The 23,761-nt window shown below is 36.5% G+C and overlaps 1 protein-coding gene across 33 annotated transcripts in view; it reads right to left on the bottom strand.

Moving 5' to 3' along the window:
* Nucleotides 1-23,761, bottom strand: part of LOC117418032 (ankyrin-3-like) — a 217,274-nt gene that overhangs the window by 82,839 nt on the left and 110,674 nt on the right. For 23 of the 33 annotated variants that reach the window (XM_059035820.1, XM_059035818.1, XM_059035830.1 and 20 more), the window contains exons 2-7: nt 8,741-8,842; nt 7,678-7,776; nt 6,536-6,634; nt 3,099-3,197; nt 1,589-1,774; nt 128-151 (exon numbers count right to left, since the gene is read on the bottom strand). In XM_059035820.1, coding sequence (XP_058891803.1) covers nt 128-151; nt 1,589-1,774; nt 3,099-3,197; nt 6,536-6,634; nt 7,678-7,776; nt 8,741-8,842 — 609 coding nt within the window. Of the gene's footprint in view, nt 1-127; nt 152-1,588; nt 1,775-3,098; nt 3,198-6,535; nt 6,635-7,677; nt 7,777-8,740; nt 8,843-14,732; nt 15,001-23,761 lie in introns of those variants that run through there. The other 10 variants (XM_059035849.1, XM_059035832.1, XM_059035815.1 and 7 more) reach the window with 2 other exon arrangements.

Genomic DNA, 23,761 nt, shown 5'->3' with positions numbered 1-23,761 from the left:
ATATCTAAAGCAAAAATCTACTGAAAAAAAACAATACAGAGAGAAGGAAAGAGATGATGCAGCAGCAGCACTAAGGAATGGGATGTGGTGCAGTCAGTGGATACAGTATATATATATATATGTATACCTCCGTCGTTCTATTCACCACCATCTACGATACCAGCAGTCAAGAAAAGACAAAATGAACTGTTAGTGTACAGTCGGGTGACAATGGGTACACAAAGCTACATGATGACTACGTGACAAAAAAGTCATGATAACAAGCACAGAAGGAACGGTACATATACTAAATGGAAAGGATCCCTGGTGTAACTGCCTTGAGACATGCAGATTTCTAAACAGGGCAGTCTAGCTCAAGTAGACCAAGGACGGTGGTTTGATCTCCTCAGAAAATGATGAGATATATTTCCGATTTCAGGAGTGTAGCCCTGACTGTTACCTCAGGTCACACTTGTGAGCCTGTGAGCCGAGGTTGAGACAAACATGGCTAACTTCGATATACGTGTTTGTAGTGGAAAGCCTGTGAAATTTGTTGTGGAACCCCAACATGGAGAAAACAATGTCCTGAAAATGTGAATTTTCACTAAATGTTGGGCATGTGTTGTGTGTTTGATTTGCTGCTGTACGCACACATCACTGACACTGTGACGTATGAAATGCCATATACATATATTTTTTAAATTTCAGTAACAGACCTTACTGTAAATTTAAAATGTATAAGTTTTACAGTGGAGTAATTATCAATGAACTTTATCTGAAATTACTGATTGGGTCGAGCAACCACCTACCCATAAGTGGGTCTACTTGGAGCTGGAATGACCAGCATGATACAGTACCGTTTTAATGTATGGGTTTCAATTACTTAAAAGTTATTTTTCATCAATTTAAACACATAGGCATAATGAATGTATTAATATGTAAATGCTATGTATACTTACATAGTACTTCATGTCTAATATACTGTATATTACATATTACACTTCAATCTGGCCCAATAAAATTTACCAAAAGTACAAATTTGGTCAATTTTAGACGGCAAACCAGACAGAAACTGATACATCCAGAAGTACTTACATGTCATTAGCACAATAATAATGCCTGTACACTTATACTGGTACTTTACTCAAAGGTACACTTTATTCAAAGATACATTTTATCCAAATTTCACATCGGCTTAACCATGATGGAATAACTTCTTATTCTAAACTCATGTAATGTATAAAAATATTGTTTATTGGACTAACAAAACTAAAACACAAGATGACACTGGGCCCTATTCACAATTTTTAAGTTTTTTTTTTAGTCTGTATTTATGAATGAAATACAGTGAGATATCCAGAAAACTGGTTTGGACTGTTTCTTCTTTAACAGCAACAGCAATTGTTATATTAAACCGTATTTTCTTCATAAAAACAGACTTTATAAAAACATTACCTTGACCACTTAAAGCGACTGAAAATGTTTTGCTAGTCCATTTGAAATATCTATTTATTTATAAGGAACATCATGTCTAACAAATACTTGAAGTGCAATATTTCCTATTCTAGAATTCCACAGGAAACTGCATGACACAGAAACTCAAACCGACCTTGGACTCCACGTCTGCGTTGTGATCGCTCTGTAAAAGCAGTGCGGCCGCCTTGGTGTCGTCTTTGCGGGCTGCGATGTGAAGAGCGGGGAGCCGGACCTTCCCTTTGGTGTCATTCTCCAGCAAGAGAGACACCACCTGGTCATGGCCTTGCTGCAGAGCAACTGCCAGAGGTGTAAAACCATCCTGAAAGGGAGACAATAAACGCCAACATTATTCTAACTGGGAAGACGTAATCTAAACAATAACTCTGATTATCACTTTTTTAAAAGTTGTTCATGTCACACAATTGCATACAATTTATATGGTATGGGGAATACAATAATTAATTTAAATACACAACAGAACCATTACTTACTGTACATAATCTATCATATCGTATGTTTAATCCCTTTGGCTGCTTATTAGGAAAGTTTCTGCATGTGGCATTTCCATGCCGACATTATCTTTTGATCTTTCCAATGTCACAAGATCACATTTTTCTTAAAAGCATTGCTGATGAATATGAATTATTAACCACAGCCATACATAATTCAGGAATTCTAGCTGTGGCAGTGCTACAGTCATGTATTTTAAAGGATGGTACTTGTGCTTTTTTTCTCACTTCACTTCAAATAATTTGCGGGCTGGGCAGGGGTCCTCGAGATTAAGCCAAAAGTAAGCCTCAGAGCTTTGTTTAAGCTTATGTTTCTGCATCTTACAATTACAACATAGAAGACACAGTGGTTGCTTGTTGCTTGCAAAGGCTACTGGGAGACACAGTTGCCAAGTTTGGAACTTGGCAACTGTGTCCTATGAGTGTGTCCTATGAGTGATGTGATTAACTTCATGTTCCTATGGGTTCAAGGTAAAAACAGTTCCACATTGAAAGCAACACATTTTTTAAAACATTTTTTATATTAAAAAAACAAATATACGTTCACAAAAACTAAACCAGCTTTACTGCTGGTGAATGCAACTAAATATCTGGTTTATATTTTTGGGTTTGTTGTTAGTTGAGGCTAAATAGCATCATTGGACAAAACAGTACAGCTTTCTAAACAAATACACAATCCTGTAAGATCACCAACAATGATTCTATGTTACCATAGAATGGCACTTTACCGTGCAATTATACTGTACATGCTTAACAAGCACTGCACCCATGCCAGCTGGCTGGGCTACAGGTATGTGCTTCCAGTTACACCAGCAACAGATATTAACATCACTTGGGTTCCTACTGTCCTCTGTTCTTAAATTAGCATGGATCTCCAGAACAGTTTTGTGTTGCAAAACTGTATCATGGTGCTATTCATTTAATTTCTTCATATTTTACATATTTCATTTTGTATCTGTTCATTGTGTCCTGATAGGGGTTTTTAAATCACCACTTATTAAACTTTCTGCACTCATGGATATTTGTGTCACTTTTAGCTCTTGGAACTGTCTCTGAAACAGGCCTGTGGACGGTGGATTTTCTATAATGAGGTAAGTATAAAAATTATTTGCTCCTGGGGTAGATGCAACTCACCTCTGTTGCAATGCTTTGAGTGGCGCCATTGTCAAGGAGATACTTGACGACTTCAAGGTGGTTTTCCTGTGCTGCCATATACAACGGTGTGAAGCCATTCTGTAAAGCAAAAACAACAACCATACATTACAATTCATCCATTTCTGGCAAGCACATTGAGTTATCAAGTAATACATTAGATCTTTAATTATGTGTGTATATGTTTAACTTGCCTGATTACAAACAGACAGTATTGTGCTACGCAATCGGTTCTGTTACATTTAAGTACCTATACACACTTTAAGCTGACTTTTCAGACTATCTGAGCAAGGTGGCTGTTGCCATGTACTCATAATTATAAATGAACCTTAGACAGTACATGGAGTCTGACTGACATAATGTTACATAGTTCACAAGACAACTGAAATGTACTTCCTAATTGGTTTTACAACAAAGGTCAGCAATTTAAATCTGTGTTAATTTATTGACTCAAAGGCCTAAGAAAGTAACAAGAACTAAACTGGTACGAGGGGTGCTGGGATTTGAATCAGGTTATCATGCAGGATTATATAGCTTGATATTTCTATCTTGTTATCGAAATAAACTACTGAACACCAGTAATGTACTATAAGGAGAAATACTGTACGTGAAGAAATATGCTCCACTTAAATCTGGGTTCACATCCAATCATTTTAAAGTGATAAATTAAATACAAAAGACAGGGAGGGAGTAGTCAACATAACTGCTAATCTATTTCACATTCTTGGTGAGGCTTAGTAACAGTCAATGCTGAAATGTAACAGAACCCCTTCCAGTGTTTACAAGAAACACATCAACGTTGCTATATCCCTTGTAGTTCCAGTGCCAGCAATATATCTTTTTCAACACAGTCCCAATTGCTTTTTTTATATTTGTATTCACACATCACAGGTAAATCAACCAGGGAATTGCTTTTTTCAATTTTTACCCTAGATTTTTTCTTCTAAACGTTGCACAATGCTGGTGCACTGATTGAAATGAATGGCATATTGTGGGATCAGAAAACCAGCACTACTGTAGAGGGAGCATGATCTGGATTCACTGGAATCCTTGTAAGAGAAATTCTCCTTCTCCTGGCGAATGCTCCCGATGTTGAGAAATGTAGTCCCCAGTTAATTTATGATGTCTTATAAAAATGTAACGTAAAGTGTTTCTTGTGAACGTTGCAGAGTATTCTGTAAAACATAAGGTCATGTTTTTCAGTTCAGATGTTTAATCATTTAAGAAGCTAGAAGAGAAAAAAACTTCCCTTATTTAAGAATACAGAGCTCACAAAGAAGTCTGCCCTTCTTTTCACGACAGTCTTTACATTTTTTGCTTTTTTTCCCCTTAATTTGGGATATACTGATTTAAATCTGCAGGTAACAGCAGTATGTTACATTGTATGGTTGCAGTTAAATTGAGCTGTTGCACAGGAAGAGAATATGTATATGAATAAGGAAGCAGTGTAATGTTTTAATCAATATTTGATATATCTGCACATCCCAAATTAAAACATAGAACAATCCAAAAGACCACAAGAAAAGGAAGAATTCATCATAATGATTTGTAAGAAATCAAAGCAACTCAAAAGAGATTAGCGTTGTACTAAAGGGCTCTCTGTTATTCCTGTCATTAAAACAGATAATAAAATCAAATAAAAGATGGTGATTGAGAATAATATTCCCTGACCCTTTCTAACATTTAAGTGTGTCTTTACAGTATTGTCATGGCAGCTCAGTGCTGCAGTCTTGGTTCACCCTGAAACGAGCAAATCACACAACCACTGCCTTCGTGCATCAGTCAGGGAATGGTGACAACCTGTAACAACACAGCAGCCTACACAATACACATAGGTTCAACTATACTCCAGCAATCCTTCCTAGGGCTTATTTAAAACCCACACACATTTCCACGGTTCTTGTCTCTCATTATCTATTCTGATCATGTAACAATGCAGTTAGTGAAATAGCAGAAACCTAATCCAAAAGACAAAGGGGGTGCCTCACACTACAGGACTTTGTGAGGTGCACAGATGCATGCACGAGTGAATTTCGCTGGCGTCATTCAACTTCAAGTCACTGGCCCAAGATCAAAGAAGCCGCAGCACATAATAGCCGGAAGAAAAAATCCTGAATTCTTTCTCAAATTTAGTTTTGTGACATGTACTGTACATGTTAAACGTGTGTAGTGCAATACCCACTGCGCTGCCCAGAAGGATGGTCTGTTCAGTGTAAATACTGTGACTTTAAATAACACCACAAAAATAGCATCCTCCCTAGCTTTTTATACATTTTATAGAAATAAATACACTAAAGGAGATATTTACTGTTAGTCCTATATAAGAATCCTATTTCTATTACATAAACAGTAGTGGTATTTAGATCTGATACTTTTTATATCTATTGAATAGACACCAGTGAATATAAACTGAATAATAACCACTGTTTTAGTTTTGTGTACAGTCATCCTTCATCATTTCACTAATCTGGCTCCACATAAACATAATGTATTGAGAGCAGTGAATTAGTAAAGGGTCTTTACGCAGTAAAAGCAGAGAGCATTTATATTTTACGGTTTTACAAAGGTGGGAGCACTGTATACTGTACAATATTTTAGTACAGCGACCTACATTCAAACTACTGTATGTAGAGGAACTTCGTGTACTAAATTTCATGAAGTCTGGGCAAGCCTGTTCTCAAAATACATCTCATGAAAAAGAAGGTTACACTGACCTAAATTCACAATAAGTAGAACAAGGGGAATCGTAGAATATACATTGAAGACATTGAAAAATACTTCCACTCAAAACTTTTGTCAATGAATTGATTTATTTTACCGTAAAAATCTGTGTATAAGTCACACTGGTGTATAAGTCGCTCCCCCCTTTTTAGGACCCCCTAAAAATACCTAGAAAATAGACTTTATACAGTAATATTTTGGTTTTTACAGTAATAGTTCTATAAAATTGTGGAATAGACCAGTATTTGAAAGTATTAGGTGTCTTATTATCCAGAACCCCCCCCCCCCCCCCCCCAAAAAACAATCACACGGCCACATAATGGCAGCCATATTAGGGTGGAAGACTGTGATCTTCCCTCAAGCCCCTGTCAATCAGTGCTATCTCCGTGGGGGGAGATCAGTACTGTACAATGTGAAGCTTGTGTATTCAACTACTGTCTCCTGACCAGTTACAGGCTATTTTATAAAAATGCATTATAGCGCACTATATGTGGCTCACATTATTGCATTGTTAGCACCCAGGCTCTGTCACTACTGCCAGTGCATAGCAGGGTGTTTTCTAATGTGGAGCGGTAAGTGCACTGAAGTTGTATGTGTTTCAAGAAATTCAAGAAACAAGACAAGAAGAATGATCTGGTGTACACACAGCTGCGTTGTATATTTCAAAACAGAGCTGTGTTGAGAGAAACAATTCTTACCTGTGATTGGGCATTCACATTCGCTCCGTTCGTGACCAGCTCTTTCACCACCTCGTTCTGTCCAGCTAATGAGGCTATATGTAGCGCAGTGTTTCCTTTCTGAAAAGAGATGTAAACAAGTGAGCTAACATATCAAACACCTGTGCTCACACATGCCTGCAGTGCTGATACAGTATGCAGCCCCTTGTTGACATTAAAAAAAATTCAACCAGTTGCCAAGAATGTGGTAAAGCTAATATACTAGCAACAACCTTCTATTTTTAGAAGCGCCCCACCAAGAAAGTACTTTTTTTTACCCCTTTACATTTTCTTTTAAATTTATAATCTGTGTGGTTATTTATTCATTGTTATATACCTATTTGTTTCTCATATTGCAAGCCAAAACACATAACTTGTAAATAAGAGCACTTGTGATTGTCGTCAATTGTATTAAAAGAGATTCCCTGAAAAGGGGTATTCATTTTCTCCCATCAGTGTATACCTCAATAAGGTTTGAAATTCTAAAATAAACAACTATAAAAGTAATCTTCATACTAGTAAATTCATACATTTATTGATACACTAAACTGCCTATATGTTAGCCCTTAGAAGATAACATAAAGTGCGCATATATATATATATATATATATATATATATATATATATATATATATATATATATATATATATATATATATATATACATATATCAATAATTTCAACCAAGTTTTTTCAGCTCATTTACAAAAATGTAAAATGCTTTTTTTATGTATTTCAAGAGGCTAATATAGTCACACTGCATCAAAACTTATTTGATTCTAGTTCTGAAAAGGGTTAAACAAACACATATTTTTTCATAAAAGGTCTGTCCTGTGTTGTTCATTTTCCAATAGCGAGTAAAAACTGCAGCAGCAGCAGCAGTATTCAGGCCCTCCCTGACAAGGCATAGCGTAGTGCCTTGATGGATTGCACAGTGCTGAGTCCAGCCACACCCCACTCAACAGGGTTACACCACTATGACAGCATGGCTAATACACTTTAGTGCCTCTCTATGACATTAAAGACGATTGGTTTCCCCAGAAGTCTGTGTTTCAGATTGGGTGGAGCATCTCTCTCAGCATATTGCGGCTCACCAAGTAGGGCTATAAGAGCAGATAGCTGACCTTTGTTGATGCATCCACATTAGCTCCCTGCTTTATCAGCTCGACAACAACCTCTACGTGGCCTTCTTTGGAAGCAAGGTGAAGAGCATTCAACCCATTCTGAAAATTGAAAAAGGAGATATCAAACATGTGGAGAACACAACTGCAAAACACAGCAGTGGATAGTCAGTTTAAACTGTGAAATGCAATCATTTTGGACATAGAGAACAGTTAGGAATATGTCTAGAACAAAGCAATAAAATGGCATTTCTGCAAAAATGCACCTTTTCTTGTTTGTTTATGGTTTGATATTGTTATTGGTTGTGTTTGTGTCTAAATAATGTTTTATTTAGACTAAGGGGCTTTAAGAATTTAGCCCCATGTTTTGTACATATAGTGGGGATTACCATTGTGGCACAGATGCCATGTCTCATATGGGTTGCCTCTGAGACACAGTTTTAGACACAACCTCATGGTCACATGACGACCTAGGAATGTAACATTATACAGAATGAATGAAATATTGTATTAACACTGTATACTGTAATAACATTCATATTATTTGTATAATAATATTATGAAAGTATGTGTGTAGGAATTCAGTTGCAGACCAGAAACAAGTATGTCAGTAACATACACCCCATGCCACAGCTGTCAGTCATGAAAAAGTCAATCAGTACATCACACTGTTACAAATTACTGTACACAAGCTGCTAAGCAGATTCGTAGCTTGACATAATAAAAGTAGTTATCCAAATTCAGCTGTTTAATTTAGGTTTAAAACATACTGTATAACATAAATCATATCTGATGAGAACCTTCCGGATGTTGTTTTAGATTTTTACGATGTTGTTTTAGATTTTTACAGATCAAAATAAACTGACGAGACTAACATGCACTGTTGGATGTTTGATTTTCAGGAGATCTTTATTAATTATGGTATTTAGATCTACCTCTGTTTGGATCATTACTGACCTCACTCTCTTTTCCATGCATGGTACTTGCTATATAAATATACAGTGCTTGTGGAGTACCCTCTATGTATTCTTATTTTTTAAATAGTACTTTTATTGAACTCTCTGACCTGGTTACAGATGTTGATGTCGACCCCAGTCTTCAGATAGTCAAGGGCCTTTTCTAAGTTTCCAGCCCGTGCGGCTCTCAGGTAACTGGCATTGCTGTCAGACTGTGAACAAAGAAAAAAAGGTACATTTAAACATGGGATATTGACAAGGAAACTTGCAAAGAGAACATAGTACTTCAATTCTGGCTTAATTCCACTGGCTCCCAGTTTGGTTTAGTTGATATGAATTAATTTAAGTTTATAAGGCTGTAATGGCCTATGGTTCTGAATTTCATCCCTAGTCCTCACTCTGCACTCCCATGGATGCAAGCGTGCTGAGACGTCCTTGACTTATCCTGGGTAAACAGTGAAGGCCTTGTTAAGCCCAAGGCTATTCAAACAGGCACATAGAGGACAGGCATGTGTTTGGTTTGAAAACATATTCACTTGAACATGTTTTTTTTATTTAATTAGCTATCTTTCCAGTTAGGTCCACTCAATTAAATATTTTTTGTCAGTTTCTCAGAGAAGACTTAGATAAGCAAAGGATGGACATGGAGATGCAGGGTTGGAAATAAGGATCCCATTGCATAGCAGTTCAATCCAATCTGGATTCTGACATCAGTTTCCAGGTTGCTATGCAGTCATTACATACAAGAACTGCATGTTGTTATTAACTGAAGTACCAAATTTACCATTTAATTATATTCAGTGATGCAGTGACACTACAAAAGGCAATACAATGGTCCTGTACTCATGGCTTATGGTAGCACTGAGGCAGTTACAATAGTGTGTGCTATTAGCATAGTACCAAATTTGAAAAATGTTAATATATTGACAAACCACTGGTGTCACAATGGTATGACACACTGCTGGTAATCCATTGCACATAGCAAGATATCGATACCAGTATGTAACTGTATCAGGCCCAATGTGTGATGTGTTTCAAGTCCATGGTGTTCTCATTGCTGATAATGCTGTGGTCTGCTCACGGTTCTGTTAAGGGTTTTTCAGGGGTGTTCAATAACACTCATTATTTATTTTTAAAATCGCTCAAATCAGAAAAGAATATGAAATATATGATGATATACAGTATAGCTATTAAAAGAAGACAGGAAACAAACAATGTTTTATCAAAGCAGTCTAAAGGGATAATTAACAGTGCATTACCAGACTTCTGCAGACCCTATATTTAGCCACAAGCACAACAGCATTACTTTAAACTGACAGGCTCCTGTTGACAGACTGCTTTTCCAGGAAACGGGCAAGTGTTTATAATTTCAATAAAGCTTAAACTGAGAAGCACTCTGGCAGTAAAATCTGTTTCCTTAACAAACACATGCTACTAAGCCTTCAGAAGAATGCCCATACACCTCCCTAATTGCTTTTACAGAGAGAAGTTTTAAAAGAAAAAATACCATTAGAAAACCACTGGCATTACCCTAAAGAAACAAACCCCTAGCACAACCTTGCAGAAAAAAAAACATTACCGGCAATGGAAATGCAATGAATACTATAATAAGTGTTTACACAAGGCCAATAGGTGCATTGGGTAATGCCATTGTGTACTATATTGATATATAGGAAAATGTCACTACTGTGATACCATCCTAATGGCTTATACGATTTTAGCTTCCCACGTATTGGTCCATTGTTCCTAGACTACTTCATAGCCACTGTTAGTAACCACTATTATGTTGCCATTGGAGAGCCTTTGGTAATGGTGGTCACAACAAAAAACAATCCATTTCATTTAAACTGAAATTGACATTCCAGCTGTGCAATGCTTTCACCCCATTATCTAATACTCTGGGGAGAGAACCAGAATGTGTTGGAGGTATTGGGTTTAAAATGAGATTCAACAGTCCCTGTTAAACCACTAATCTGAAAAGCACATCAGAATGGTTCCTCTGCCAAAACTGTTTTCTAATAGTGTGGTTGAAACAACCTGATACAACTGTTATATATCAGCGGTAATTAACTTTATTACAAATATTTAAAGTGATACAGTACTTAGTGATTTTTGAGGTTACATGAAACCGTTATTTGGATTCTAATCTGTTACAAATGTATACGAAGAAATTATCTCATTGCCATGACAAGCTTTCTAAGAATGAACCTTATAAAGTGGTTAAATTGCAAAGAACCGCAGTGTATAAGCACCTGTCACCATTTATCCCATTGTCATCACCAGTGCAATTAGAGTAAATTAGTGGTGTAGCAGCCATGTGAGAGCTAGTGAAATCAGATCATACCGTCTCTACCGCAGACACATATTTACACTTGAACCCTGGTGACAAGAAATATACGTTAAAAAATAAAAAATATACATACTCTACTGTATGTACCACAAACAACAAATAAAAGAATGGTGATCAATCTGAGGCCTTTAGGTCAACGACTGGCCCCTAAAGAAAGCACATTTCTGTTTTTGTTTTTTTTAGAAAAAGTAGGCCAATCAGGCTAGAATAACAAAGAAAAGAAACCCCAAATAAAACCCAGCACTGAGATAATGAGCTATTTGGCCTCAATACCATAAAATAAAACAGAAATTATGTTTTACAGCAACTATGTTTTACAAATGGAAGAATTCAACTTCTTATAACTGTGTCATAACGGGGTCATCTGGCCTTCAAGGGTGTTTGAGGGAAGCACATGTGCCCCTTAGGTAAGCTATTATCAAGTAATTGCCATTTAATATATGTTCACTATGTGTGGTTTTGTCATTACTAACCATGTACACAACTGTAATGACAGGGGATGCCCCTGTATCCCTAAAAAATGCATGACCTTAAAAAAGGATTCTCCCCACACACACAACACATATGCATACACAAGCACACACACACACGCACAGACTGTGATTCTTGCAATGTATTTTTGTTTACGACTGTAAGTTGCCCTGGGTAAGGGCGTCTGCTAAGAAATAAATAATAATAACAATAACATAGACAAACTAGAAACAACAGCTGCTATCAGTTGCATAGCAGGCAAGAATCCACAGGGACTTTTCTCTGTGGGCTTTTATGGAGTACTGTGCGCAGCAACAATCACGGTATTTCGTCTTCAAAATTCATCACAAACTGGCAAATGGAAACACATTATAGTGTTCTTGATATGGATCTGAACCAGAAACACAAACAGCACACCAAAGTGGCAAGGAACAGTATGTTTAAAATGCTGTTTAACTGACTGTGCATAAATCAGAAATATCCAACTGGGCTACTTAAAAATACAAGGCTGTTGGGCTTATTAAGGCTTGTCATTTGCTGGCATACCATTTACCCCAGGGAAGAAGCACATAATATAATGTACCCTGGACAATTCTTTATGTTCCTAGTGTTTTAGGTTTTACAACTTCACCTCTCCCATGAATGTATTACTTTGTGATATATCATCGTTCTGAACCTTAACTCAGCTTACACTTTGTGCCCAGTGGTGCCTCTCTCCGGGAATAATTGTGACAAAAACTTTAAATATAGCCACTATCTATTATGAGAAATTCAGTACTGAATGACATTTTTGTGTCTGAAGTGATGTCTACTTGCCATGGAAAATAATGTGTACCATATGAAAACCTAATGTGTTCAGTACCTAGTACGTTATGTTCAGGCTGTGTTCCAACTACCCAGAATTACTAGTTCTAGCAGTAAAGGCCATGTCACACTTGTAAGAACTGAAGACAAAAACAATCTCAGAAACCCAGGGGCTGTTCTCAAGTAACTGCAAAATTAACTGAAAACCAGTCAAACATAAAGTATAAATTGCAGAATAAATATGGTATTGGAATGAAAAAGCTAAGACAGATGGTTAATAGAATGTATAAAAGCCATGTCTGCAGGGGTTGTAACATCAAAGTTATATTTAAATTGAACCAGGGGAATTAAATGTCATAATCCTAGACCTACACTAATTAAGGACAATGACCCTGATTCATACATGTATGCTGCCCACCGTCAGTGTTTCTGTATTTAATTGGAAGAACTTAACAAAACCAGACTTCTCAAGCACATATTTTCCAAACTTTAATACTAGTTCCCAGCAAATTGCTTTTTAGCTCTTTGATAGATTGTAAGCATATTCATTTTAATGAGCAGAAATGAGTAACATTGCAATGCTGTGGCAGAGCTCAGTTCAAAGAGTTTGAGGTGTTTTAATTAATTAGATGATTTAGTAAGTTAATACAAATAGAAACTTGTCAGGTAGAGGGGGTACAGCTTCTCACATCTTTAACCTCTGGACGACTAGGCTTGAATCCAGCTCTAGTCACAAAATAAATATGTTCATTGGTGTTAACTTAGTCCACATCACAAAACCATGAAGCAGCCATTCTCAAAGACAGAACAGCATAATAAAAAATAAGTAAATATAAGGGTTTTCCCCAGTCTTTAAGGGGCGGTAGTTTGGAAGTTTTCGTAGGTTAAGCAGTGTTTGGAACATGAGAATAAACTAATAAATTTTGCAGAGGAAAAATCGCTTTGCCCTTAGACTCCGTAACATTAATTTGTATTGTGCACAGAAACAGAACAGGAAGATGCAGTTACAGGTTGTGCCTCTATAACTCAAACACTAAAATCAGTGAAGCCACTGAAACATACCTTTTGTCAAAATTTTTGACGAAAGCACTAACCCTGGGAGCATCTGCCCCTGCACAAAACCAAAACACAGTGTATAGAGAGGGTTTGCAAAAGAGTAGTAGGTTCCTGGAGCAGGACATTCCTTTTAGTAGGTCTAGCGCCCACCATTTGTGTGGCAAACTTTTATTTTTAGCTTTGTTTTGTTTTCTTTATTAAATGTGACACCAGGGCTACCATTGCTGTTATCCTAGTGTCAGCACTTGTGTTGAATTAAATCTGCGCGCCTGTGTAGCGTGTCTGCCTCAGTATTGTTCAGCTATGACCCACACAATTAACAAATCGCCCTGTTACAGCCATTAAACCAATGAATAGGTTTAACCTGTTAAACCAATGAATAGGTTTCATAAAAGAGACTAGAAAATACAGCCATTTTGCACTTCGATAATTCTGCAAGTTCAGAATTCAATCAGACGGAAACTGTATTGTGTATAAGCCTTACTATTAACTATATATGACTTTGATATTGCAAAGATTGAAAGCAAGCACCAATTCGAGGTCTTAGCCTCTTCTTGTATTTAGGTTTGGTTACACACAACAAGCATTCTAGAGTCAGCTCTTTACTGGAATGTTAACCTTCTCCTAAAACACAGAGCTGATTTGATGGGAGGAAGACATTCACTTTCAGTTGATCTGTTAGTCCAGGTCAGCTACACTGGTATTTTAATTCCCTGCTGTGAAATATTTACTTCACTTGCATTGTACTTCACAATACACTGCATTGCACCTACAATTAGGTATTTTGTATACATCCCCTGTCCGGGAATTGCCTGATTATAGTAATATTTCTGACTGCAATTCTTTTCATAATAGGGTAATGTGTTGTAGATGCGAGACACAGTATTGATGTTAGATGAACAGTGCTATAGATAAAAAAAATTAAGAAAATCCTTTATCTTTATAAATTAGATTTGAACAGAATTTAAAACAGGAACAGCCTTTTTTTAACTTACAAACCAGTATGCATACAGTGCAGCCAGCTATACACCTTTATTTTAATTCAAACCCCACTTCACAGAAACCTACACTAATTCCACAACGTGTGCACTACTTTTACATGTCACTGTTCATAACTCATAGCCAGTTAGTGACAATTCCTAGAGTAGAAATAAATAACTGAATGCAATGACTGATAATACCTTCATAGACTCTATTTCAAGTTGTACAGTACATGACCTGGACATGAGCCAAGGTCAGGTAAATTTGCCATGTTTGTGAAATAACCCATTAAATATTATCCAAAATGGGTGTTCAGAAGAAAAGCTACACTGCAAAAGATTACGGACAGGACTACAGGTACAGAAGCATTCCTATAGCACTATATAGATAAACAGAAAGAATGTGACCTTGGCTGGAGATTTTAAAAACAAAATGCTTACTTGTGCTGGAAAATCGTCTTCCACCTCCACTGCCATGTTTTTTCCCTGCAGCTCTGAATGAAACCCGATGATTCAATTAGTTACCACCAGGGATTAGGAAATGAAGAGTGACATTGTGTCACATCCAAAAATACCTGCTTAGAAGAAATGTAAATACATGGGCCCTGTGCTAATCTTTCCTTTAAAAGAATTGCACCAAGGAGACTCCCGAAACAATGCAATAATCTAGTGCAGTATAAATGTCAACAAGAACAGGTACTGCGTTTATCTACATACCCTCTCAGGCCACTCTGCTCTCTTAGCAGAATCTGGCCCAGGATTCCTAGCTCAACTTACCATATTTGTAGGCTCTAGTCAGTCAGTGTGTATGTAAGCATGATATGTAGGTTACAAAAATAGCAGCAGAATCAGATGCTTTGCAAGGGCTCTGCTGTCTGCCTGCCTGCCTGCCTGGAACAGTCCCTGCGCAGACCTTTTTGTTATCCTGCTTATCAGCTCTTTTCCCCACAACGCAGACCACCGCTGGCTGTTTCATTCTGGACAGGCACCATTAAGAGTAATCCACCCGTGCCACCCAAGAGCAGCACAAAATCAACTGTCCCAGCTTAGGAGGATTTGAGAGCATTTACCCTGGTATTAAAACCCTAAGGTTTGGCTGTAGCTGGAGACAATATAGTTTGGATAGACAGAAAGACACATGACCCTGATGGCTGAGATCACAAAGCTTATTATCTGGTGTAACAAGTTTGATCATCAAAAGCTGTGAACGGCATGTTTTTATTGTGTGCTTTGTTTAACTACAAGATGGTATTTAAAATGAAAGTTCCTTTAAAAAACGGTTTTAAAACGCATTCCCTTTTTTATTCATGTTGACTTTCTAAAGATTTTTTCTTAAATATATTTTATCAGTCTGTGCACCCCCCATACCTTCTTATAATGTTTGCAAGCATTCGGAGTGGTTCTTAAGCTATCACAAGTGCACACATCTCCACATTGGTTAGATCAGCCAAAGTATCCAGCCCTACTTAGCGCTATGCAGTATATTGCCAACAAAACAAAAAAAACTTGGTTTAAAGTGAGAGCATCTCCTGAGGTGCAAATGTCATTAAAATGTAAGGGAACAGTAATAATAAAGGAAAAAATGAAAATGTGGTAGATTCAGTCGGAAGTACCTGAACCAATGATAGACTTATTCTGCTGTTTGACCTTACTATGGCAGCCGATTATTTTATGACGAAGGTACAGTGGTTCTATAACATTTTTTATTTTTTTTAAAGCCTGTTTAAATAAGAGATTAAATAAACTTTGATATTCATGTGACTGTTGATGATTGCTGCTGGCTTCCTTAACAGCAGTCTAGAATAGTTTCCACCAAACGTTATTTAATCTTGAAAAAACATTCTTTCAGTATCTCATGAGTTAAATCTTTGTGAATAGGGCCCAGTAGGTTAATAACAGAGGAAACCAGCGACTTACTGTAGTAGAGGTGTGTGTTAATGATAAGAGGCCAGCTGTGTAAGACGCTCTCTCACTTGGAATAGTTTTGTCAAAATATCTACGCAACCCTTGTACCCTGACTGCTGACCAAACTACCTGTTATTTCTGATTGGGATGGTGGCTTTTGAGACAAGGACACCTGACAACTAGAAAACTAGACAAAAACTACTTTTCCTGCTGAAATGATCTGGAATTAAATTGGGGACCATCAAGTGAAAAGGTGTTACTTCACAGAAAAATACGGAAGCATCTAACATGCACTACAACTCTTTATTTTAGCTTAAAGAAAAGCTGAACCTTTAATGTATGACTGCTCCCAAATATTTATTTCACAAAATATGATCATATGATCAGTGGCATATTTTGAAAGGTACAATGCCTTATACGGTTAAAAAGCCCCTTACAGGTGAGTTTTTTTTTTTGTTGACAGGGAACCTCTGAAATACACACACACACACATACACACATTATATATATATATATATATATATATATATATATATATATATATATATATATATATATATATATATAGTAAATATGGACTGGAGAGGAGGTCTATGTAGAAAATTATTGACCCGAGGGAAGACTACTGTTACTGACAAGGGGCTATAATGCCCAAGCCGCACCCTGGAGGTAACAATAGTCTTCCAGAGGAGCATTTTATTTTCCACTATGGCTGAGTCTGCAGTACATATTTAATATGAGTCTGTCAAGAAAATAAGCGAGGCAAGGCTGGATAGTAAATACGACTTTATATATTTTGTTTAACTATAGCTGATACAGTAAATAAATATTTACGTATATATTTTGTTTAAATATAGCTAAGTAAATAAATAAAAAACATGTTTTTGAAGTTCATACCACATAGTTGGCAAAGTTATCCTTTGAAAGGGGCGGGACTGAGTGATGTGAACCAGTCACATGACAGATGGAGACTATTGCCCGGTGTAAGGATGTTAGGGCAATAGTTGAATCTATTTTTCCTCCTATGATGAGGTTTTAACCAAATCACAGGCAAGGATTTCCAATCGCTGATTCATAAGGCTATATATATATATATATATATATATATATATATATATATATATATATATATATATATATATATATTTAGTAGGCCACAGCACTGTCATCATTGACAACTGATTTTGATGGTGACCTGAGCAGCTGCTATTTTACAGAGTGAGTGAGGGCTTGTTTTCTTATATGCCAACCAACACTGTGTGCGGTTCTTATCATATGAAACACAATATGCTTGAATTGAGGATTATTAATCTTGAGATCAATCATTTATGATTGCAGAAAGCTGACAGGAAAAATGACTTTCACGTCTGTAAGGTTTGAAACCAGAAGAATAACGGCATAATAAAAAAGACAGCATGGTGCTATAAAATATACTGTGACCGCCTGTACCAGAAAAGTTAACTGTTAGTTCTGTTTTCTACTCACTCTCATTGTCATGAAGGCTTTTCATTGGCCAGGGCTTTTGATGTCCACCCACATTATTCAGAACCAACTGCAAAATGCATGGAGAGACCAATTAAATGCTTAATTTCTTAGTACACTTAACTTGTGTTCTTTATTCTGTTTGTATTGTCACACTCGACACAAATATATGCCAAAAACCCCAAATTTGACATGTCCTACTTAAAACAATCAACAGGGATGTTTTACTTGTAATTTGTTTGGACGGGGCAGGTGAACAGGTACAGTTATAAAACTGGAAATAAACACATAAGTTATAAAGTGGTCATATGAATCCACACCGACAGTAAGTCCAGAAATCATACACTACACAAACTATACATTGCAAATGGATTGGTTTATTACTGTTCTCATAGTAGCTACAAAATAAAGTGAATGCTATTTAACAAAACGCCATTATGTCTTTGTGTAATAAAAGTCAAATTCCAGTACTGTATTTAAGGTAGCTCCGCTTTCATTTTTAAATGTTCTGTTGTAAAACAGTGATTTTGATAATACACGTTCATTTAGTCAAATCAGTTTAAAACACCAAAACAAACCCAGAATCAGATGTGATACAGATTTCTTTACACCACACAATACTATGGATAAATATTGAATTTAAATGCAAACAAGACAAACCCTGTTCACTTTCTCTAATCCATACTGTACGCACACACACACACACACAAAACAAATCGCTATGGTATTATCATGTATCATTATTCTAAATATAACATACTCTTCAATTTTCAAAGATACAATTTGACTTCAACTTAAAACTTAAGGTTTAAAAATGAGACTTTTGTTTAGAACAAACACACAGAGCAGGGAAGAACTAAATAACTTAAATTTAAAATAAATTCAAGAAATTAAATACAATGTCCATTGGTTAACTCTATATTGCCAAATGTTACCATTGTTTTTATTATTTTCCTGAAACACTTATACATGAATACAGGGTGTCATAAGTATAATTGTTGACATTGCTGGTCTCTCGTTTCCTTCAGATGTGAAATCATTTCAAAGGATCATTTCGACGTGTGGTCCAGAGAGTCAGTGGTGTGTGGCAGCCAGATTTAACAGAGAACACCCGAATCTACAGAATATATGATATTGCCTGTGATTTCTGACTCATGGGACACTATATATACACATACACAGTCCAGTGGTTAAAGTCCAGGGCTTGTAACCAGAAGGTCACCGGTTCAAATCCCACCTCTGCCACTGACTGACTCACTGTGTGACCCTGAGCAAGTCACTTAACCTCCTTGTCCAATGTCCAATGTCCTATTGTAAGTGACTGCACATTATGCACAGTTCGCAGCCTACCTCTATAAAGCGCTTTGCGATGGTGGCCCACTATGAAAGGCGCTATATAAAATAAAGATATTATTATTATTATTTTTAAAAGAAGTGTGTAAATCACAATTTGTCAATGTAGGTTTAAGAAAAAACATAATATACTGTAACATTGAAGGGATCTGACAGATTAATTTTTTTAACCATAATGTTAACCCTACTGCAGTTCAATTTGAGGGTAAAAATAATCAGGTAAAACCTTAAATTGAGATACCACCAAGGAATCTTTTTCTGTTCAAATATTTTAGCTATTTAATGAGGCTGTCTAATTAAAAACAGCCTGTATTTATAGCTTTTTAAAATTTAGACTGGTCTACTTACATTTTTGCAGTGCTCCACATTTAAAACCTGACAAGAGAATTCTTATAAAAGATATTTACTTATGATCCAAAGTTAAAGCAGCTCCTGACAGTTGCTAATAATATAAAGATCAAAGATGACAGGACAATAATGTGTTATTCATACATTTTAATTTGAATATTGTAAAGGGGTAGGACAACACTGCCTGTTTCACAATGACCCATATTGTCATCGCTTTTGAGATTTTTACTGAAGTTTTTCAAGCTGTCTTGGATACAAAATCAACAGCTAACAGAGCACCTACAGTGTAGTAGCTCTCCGTCAAAGACTGACATCTGCTGTCTAGTCTACCATGACTAAAACAGACAACAGGGAGATGCAATAATGTGTTTTGTTATTATTAATAGGTTAACCCTATCTTGCATTTCTGAATGTAGTTTTTAAAAATCGAGATATTCACAGTTCTCTATGCAGTGGTACAGTAGCTGCCCAAAGGGAAGTTAAAATGAAGTAACTTTGCATTAGGTTATTCAGCTGCTTGTCCAGTACTTGCATGGCTTACTACTGATAGCACTTTGACATTATCTGGCACCGGCTACAGCTGGCAATGCTGTAGCCGAATAGTGCTATATTTTTAAGGGAGTTGTTATCTTGAATGTTGAATAAGGAGAAAACAAACTATAGTCTTGATAAGAAAGAGCATCACTTCCAAGGCTACTGAAAAAATAGATTCAGCTAAATTTACACTCCAGGTAGTAAATAGCTTCTTAAAACAGGCAACAATATGCATTTAAAATAGTAAATCTATACTTCTTAAAATGATTATAATTATTATTAGTGTATGTGTTACTGCAAAATAATAACATCTTTGATGAGGGTGGTCCTAAAGTAACTTAAGTAAGTATTCTCCAATAACAGTCTAAACTGTGGACCCTAGGAAATCTGTATAAAAATATCAAAACATTGTGTTAAACAGTTATTTGCAACAGTAGGTATTGCAGTACCCAGCAAACTAACAGTAAGAAGTGTAACAACATGTTTAAATCAGTACCACAAATATTTCCACTTAATTTAAAGAAATGATAAACCACTGGTTCAAGGGTAACTCAATTATCATACATTTAATGTAACTGTTGAAATCCATTGCATAGACCATCTCACATATGGCACTTGTTATCTTAATACATGTGAAAGGGGCTTAATAAAGACAAAGCAATCATATGTACGTACGGCATTGAGCAGATGTGTAGTAGTCATTGCCCTCTGAAGAGCTTAGTGTCGCATTCAGCTGAAAGGAGGGCAGCTGCAGTTACTGATTTCATTTATTCTTTAAAGCCAAGTAGATAAATAGATTAGCTGACTGATGTAATGAATTGACACCTCTCTCTATGCCTATTCAGACATGACAAGCTATGTGACAATCAGAAACCTATGTGTTGCATAAACACACAAATGTTCCATTTTATTCCATTAAAAAAAAAAGACGACATCCTTAAATGCATGATGGTTCACAGAATGATTTTCAGAGGGCAAAACAAGCCAAATGAGGTTTTGAAGCCTGATTGACTGAAGTAGAACTATAAGACATTACACTGTATAGCCAGAAGATTTATCTTTCAGCGTGTATAAATGTATAGTGTTTCTTTATTAAAGTTAGGGAAGATCTGTTTTTTGAAAAAAAAAAAACTGGTTATTAAGTGACTGAAACCAAGTTCATTTTGTTTCCTGAATTCCCATTCCAAAACCATGCTTTAAATGAACTTCTTAACAATTATACAGACAAATATGCTAGCAGACATGTCTGTCTAATTTAGCTTGGGGTGTGTCCATTTCAAAGCAGTCAAAGAGGAGAACGACATTTAAGATAGATGGTTAATGTATATTTAGATTTTACAAGTTGAGACCCACAAGTACCGGTAAGTAAGTTTGAAGGTTAAAGTTATGTTTAAGTTATAATAGTGTTTTTTACATAGAATTTAGCTTTCACGTGATGCTGTGTACATTGGTCCTGTCTTAGAATAACAGAACCTAGCAACGATTCTGTGAATCAGACAATAACAACCATTGAATGTAGAACAAATATCAGTGCTTCTGATATGGCACTGCAATGGATTTCCACAGTGTACTGTTTTGTTAATATCATTGCAATATCCAATTGGTACAGTATGTTAAAATATGAAAATGTTACAACTGTCTGTGGTACCATTCTACCAATGGTTCATGTCAATGAAGCTGTTATCATTGTGTCACGCCAGCTCAAGTGGATCAGAAAAGGGTTTCCTCTATTTATGGTTGATGACACATAAACCACCAGTGATGGAAAAACTAGTGAAGGTTTTGAGGGCATACAAAAGAAACCTTTGACATCATTTTTCACCACGTGGGGGATGATCTAGACAAATAGCATTAGTATCATTTTAAAGTGTCATTGCATTGTCAAGAAGATAATTTGGTAATGGGAGGGAAAGGAATAGATAGTAACATAAAAAGAGAAAAGTCCTGGAAAGCACACATTTGTCTACAATATGACCAATCTAGCAGATCTCTCCACGGCTACCGCATGTCAACTCTAATACATGTAGAAGCTAGCCTCCTTTTCTACAGTGATAATTCCATTTCTGCATTACGAAACGTTTAGATCATCAGTGTAATAGGAACACAGACAACAATTTGTGATCATGCTATTAAGTACTGTATACATGTAACTTCAATGACAGCATGCAATGCAAAAAATGTACTGTAATAACTGCACGTTTTTACCCATTTCAGAGATAGAGTCATAGTCTTTTGTTTTCTTCTTCTTTCGATCTAACAATGAGCTCTAAATACCCCTTTTATACTTACCTGTTCTCCAGTACAGTTCTCTGTTTTCCCTGGGATCCTTCAAGAAGCTGCTTGATGAGATTCTGGGATCAATAAGCTACTAACAACCAAACGAGCAAGATGGGCCGAATGGCCTCCTCTCGTTTGTAAACTTTCTTATGTTCTTATAAGTGATGCACATTTTCATGTCATTAAATTATGAAAATCTTAATAGCAAACAGCAATCCATATAAAGCCATGATAGGGTTGTGTTCTGACTTGATTGGGGCAGATACATCATGACAGCCTCCCTGCCTACCGAGCTGTCCCTGAATTAGAACAACTTTTGTTCTAAAATAGCAGTAAGGCTCCTAACATCTGTAAGCACCTACCAATTACACGTTCACTTAAAGAGCTTAACGAAATTTAACCCTAATTGATTGTTTACCCATTTTATAACATATATATAGTTCTGCTGTGCAAAATAAATTTAAAAAAAAAACTACTGACATGCAAATTAGTACTGTACAGTTCCAGCTCCTTTTAAACCTCATTTACAATGTTACGTAACCCAATTATAACGGCAACCTGCATATTTAAGACAATTCGTTTCGAGAGTATTTTCTATATGCCGTGCTTCGAGAAAGCTGCGTGCACATGTGTATGCACTTGTGTGACCCATGAATAATAGCCCGGGGTCAACTGCTGTCCTGCTCCATCTGCCGTCTTCAAAGCACCGGTTGAAGAAATCATTAAAATGATGTCCTCTTAAAGAGCTAGCCACAAGAATGACTACTTTACTACAAAAACACCCAATTTCACTTCTCCCCTGTGTAAAGTTAGAATATATATGTAATTATACACCAACACAGGTGCCAATACATACTGAAGCACACACTTTTGTGTACAGGAAATGGGATGTCCCTCATCATCAATACTTTTTTTTTATGTGAATGGCATCCCTGACTATACACTGTAAAAGCTGCATCTTTTTTGTTGCATGATGGGCAGTACAGACGATCTGACTTTAATTGAAGTCTATTGTTATTAGGTGCGTCCATACCAAAGGCAATGCAAATTACTGAGGTATAGTATTGTCCTGTTGGCCCATGGTAGCCTTTAACCCTATCAGTGTTACAGAACATGTTTCTAATTTCTGTCCAACCTCTGCATTTACACAAAGAGCTGGTTGGCAAACACCACATTCACAGTAAGCTGCACTGATGCACCAATACTAATGCACTGATGCACCAATACTAAAGACTTCTGCAGGTAACTGGAATGGTTTAATATAATTACATTGAGCGATATACCAGCTATAGCTAAGCTCCATGGGTTAATGTTCAAGTTATTGATTGTTCACCTATAAAGGCTTATTATCTGCAGGACCAGCTGCCGGTCTACATTTCCCTGTGGTTTTCCAATTGTTAACTTGCTCAGACAATATGGCATTGATTTAAGTACTATGTCCCAAGACTCTAGAACACAAACACAGTACAATGCGGTATACATGTTTTACTACTTTGTGTGCTATAAGGTGTTTTAACACCACAATTACAAATGCTACAGCAAGTGGTACCTGGTGTATAAAGCAGGCAGAG

The sequence above is a fragment of the Acipenser ruthenus genome, chromosome 13 (assembly GCF_902713425.1).
Source record: "Acipenser ruthenus chromosome 13, fAciRut3.2 maternal haplotype, whole genome shotgun sequence".
NCBI lineage: Eukaryota > Metazoa > Chordata > Actinopteri > Acipenseriformes > Acipenseridae > Acipenser > Acipenser ruthenus.
Note: the sequence above shows the minus strand (reverse complement) of the source record. Positions and strands in the feature narration are given on the sequence as shown.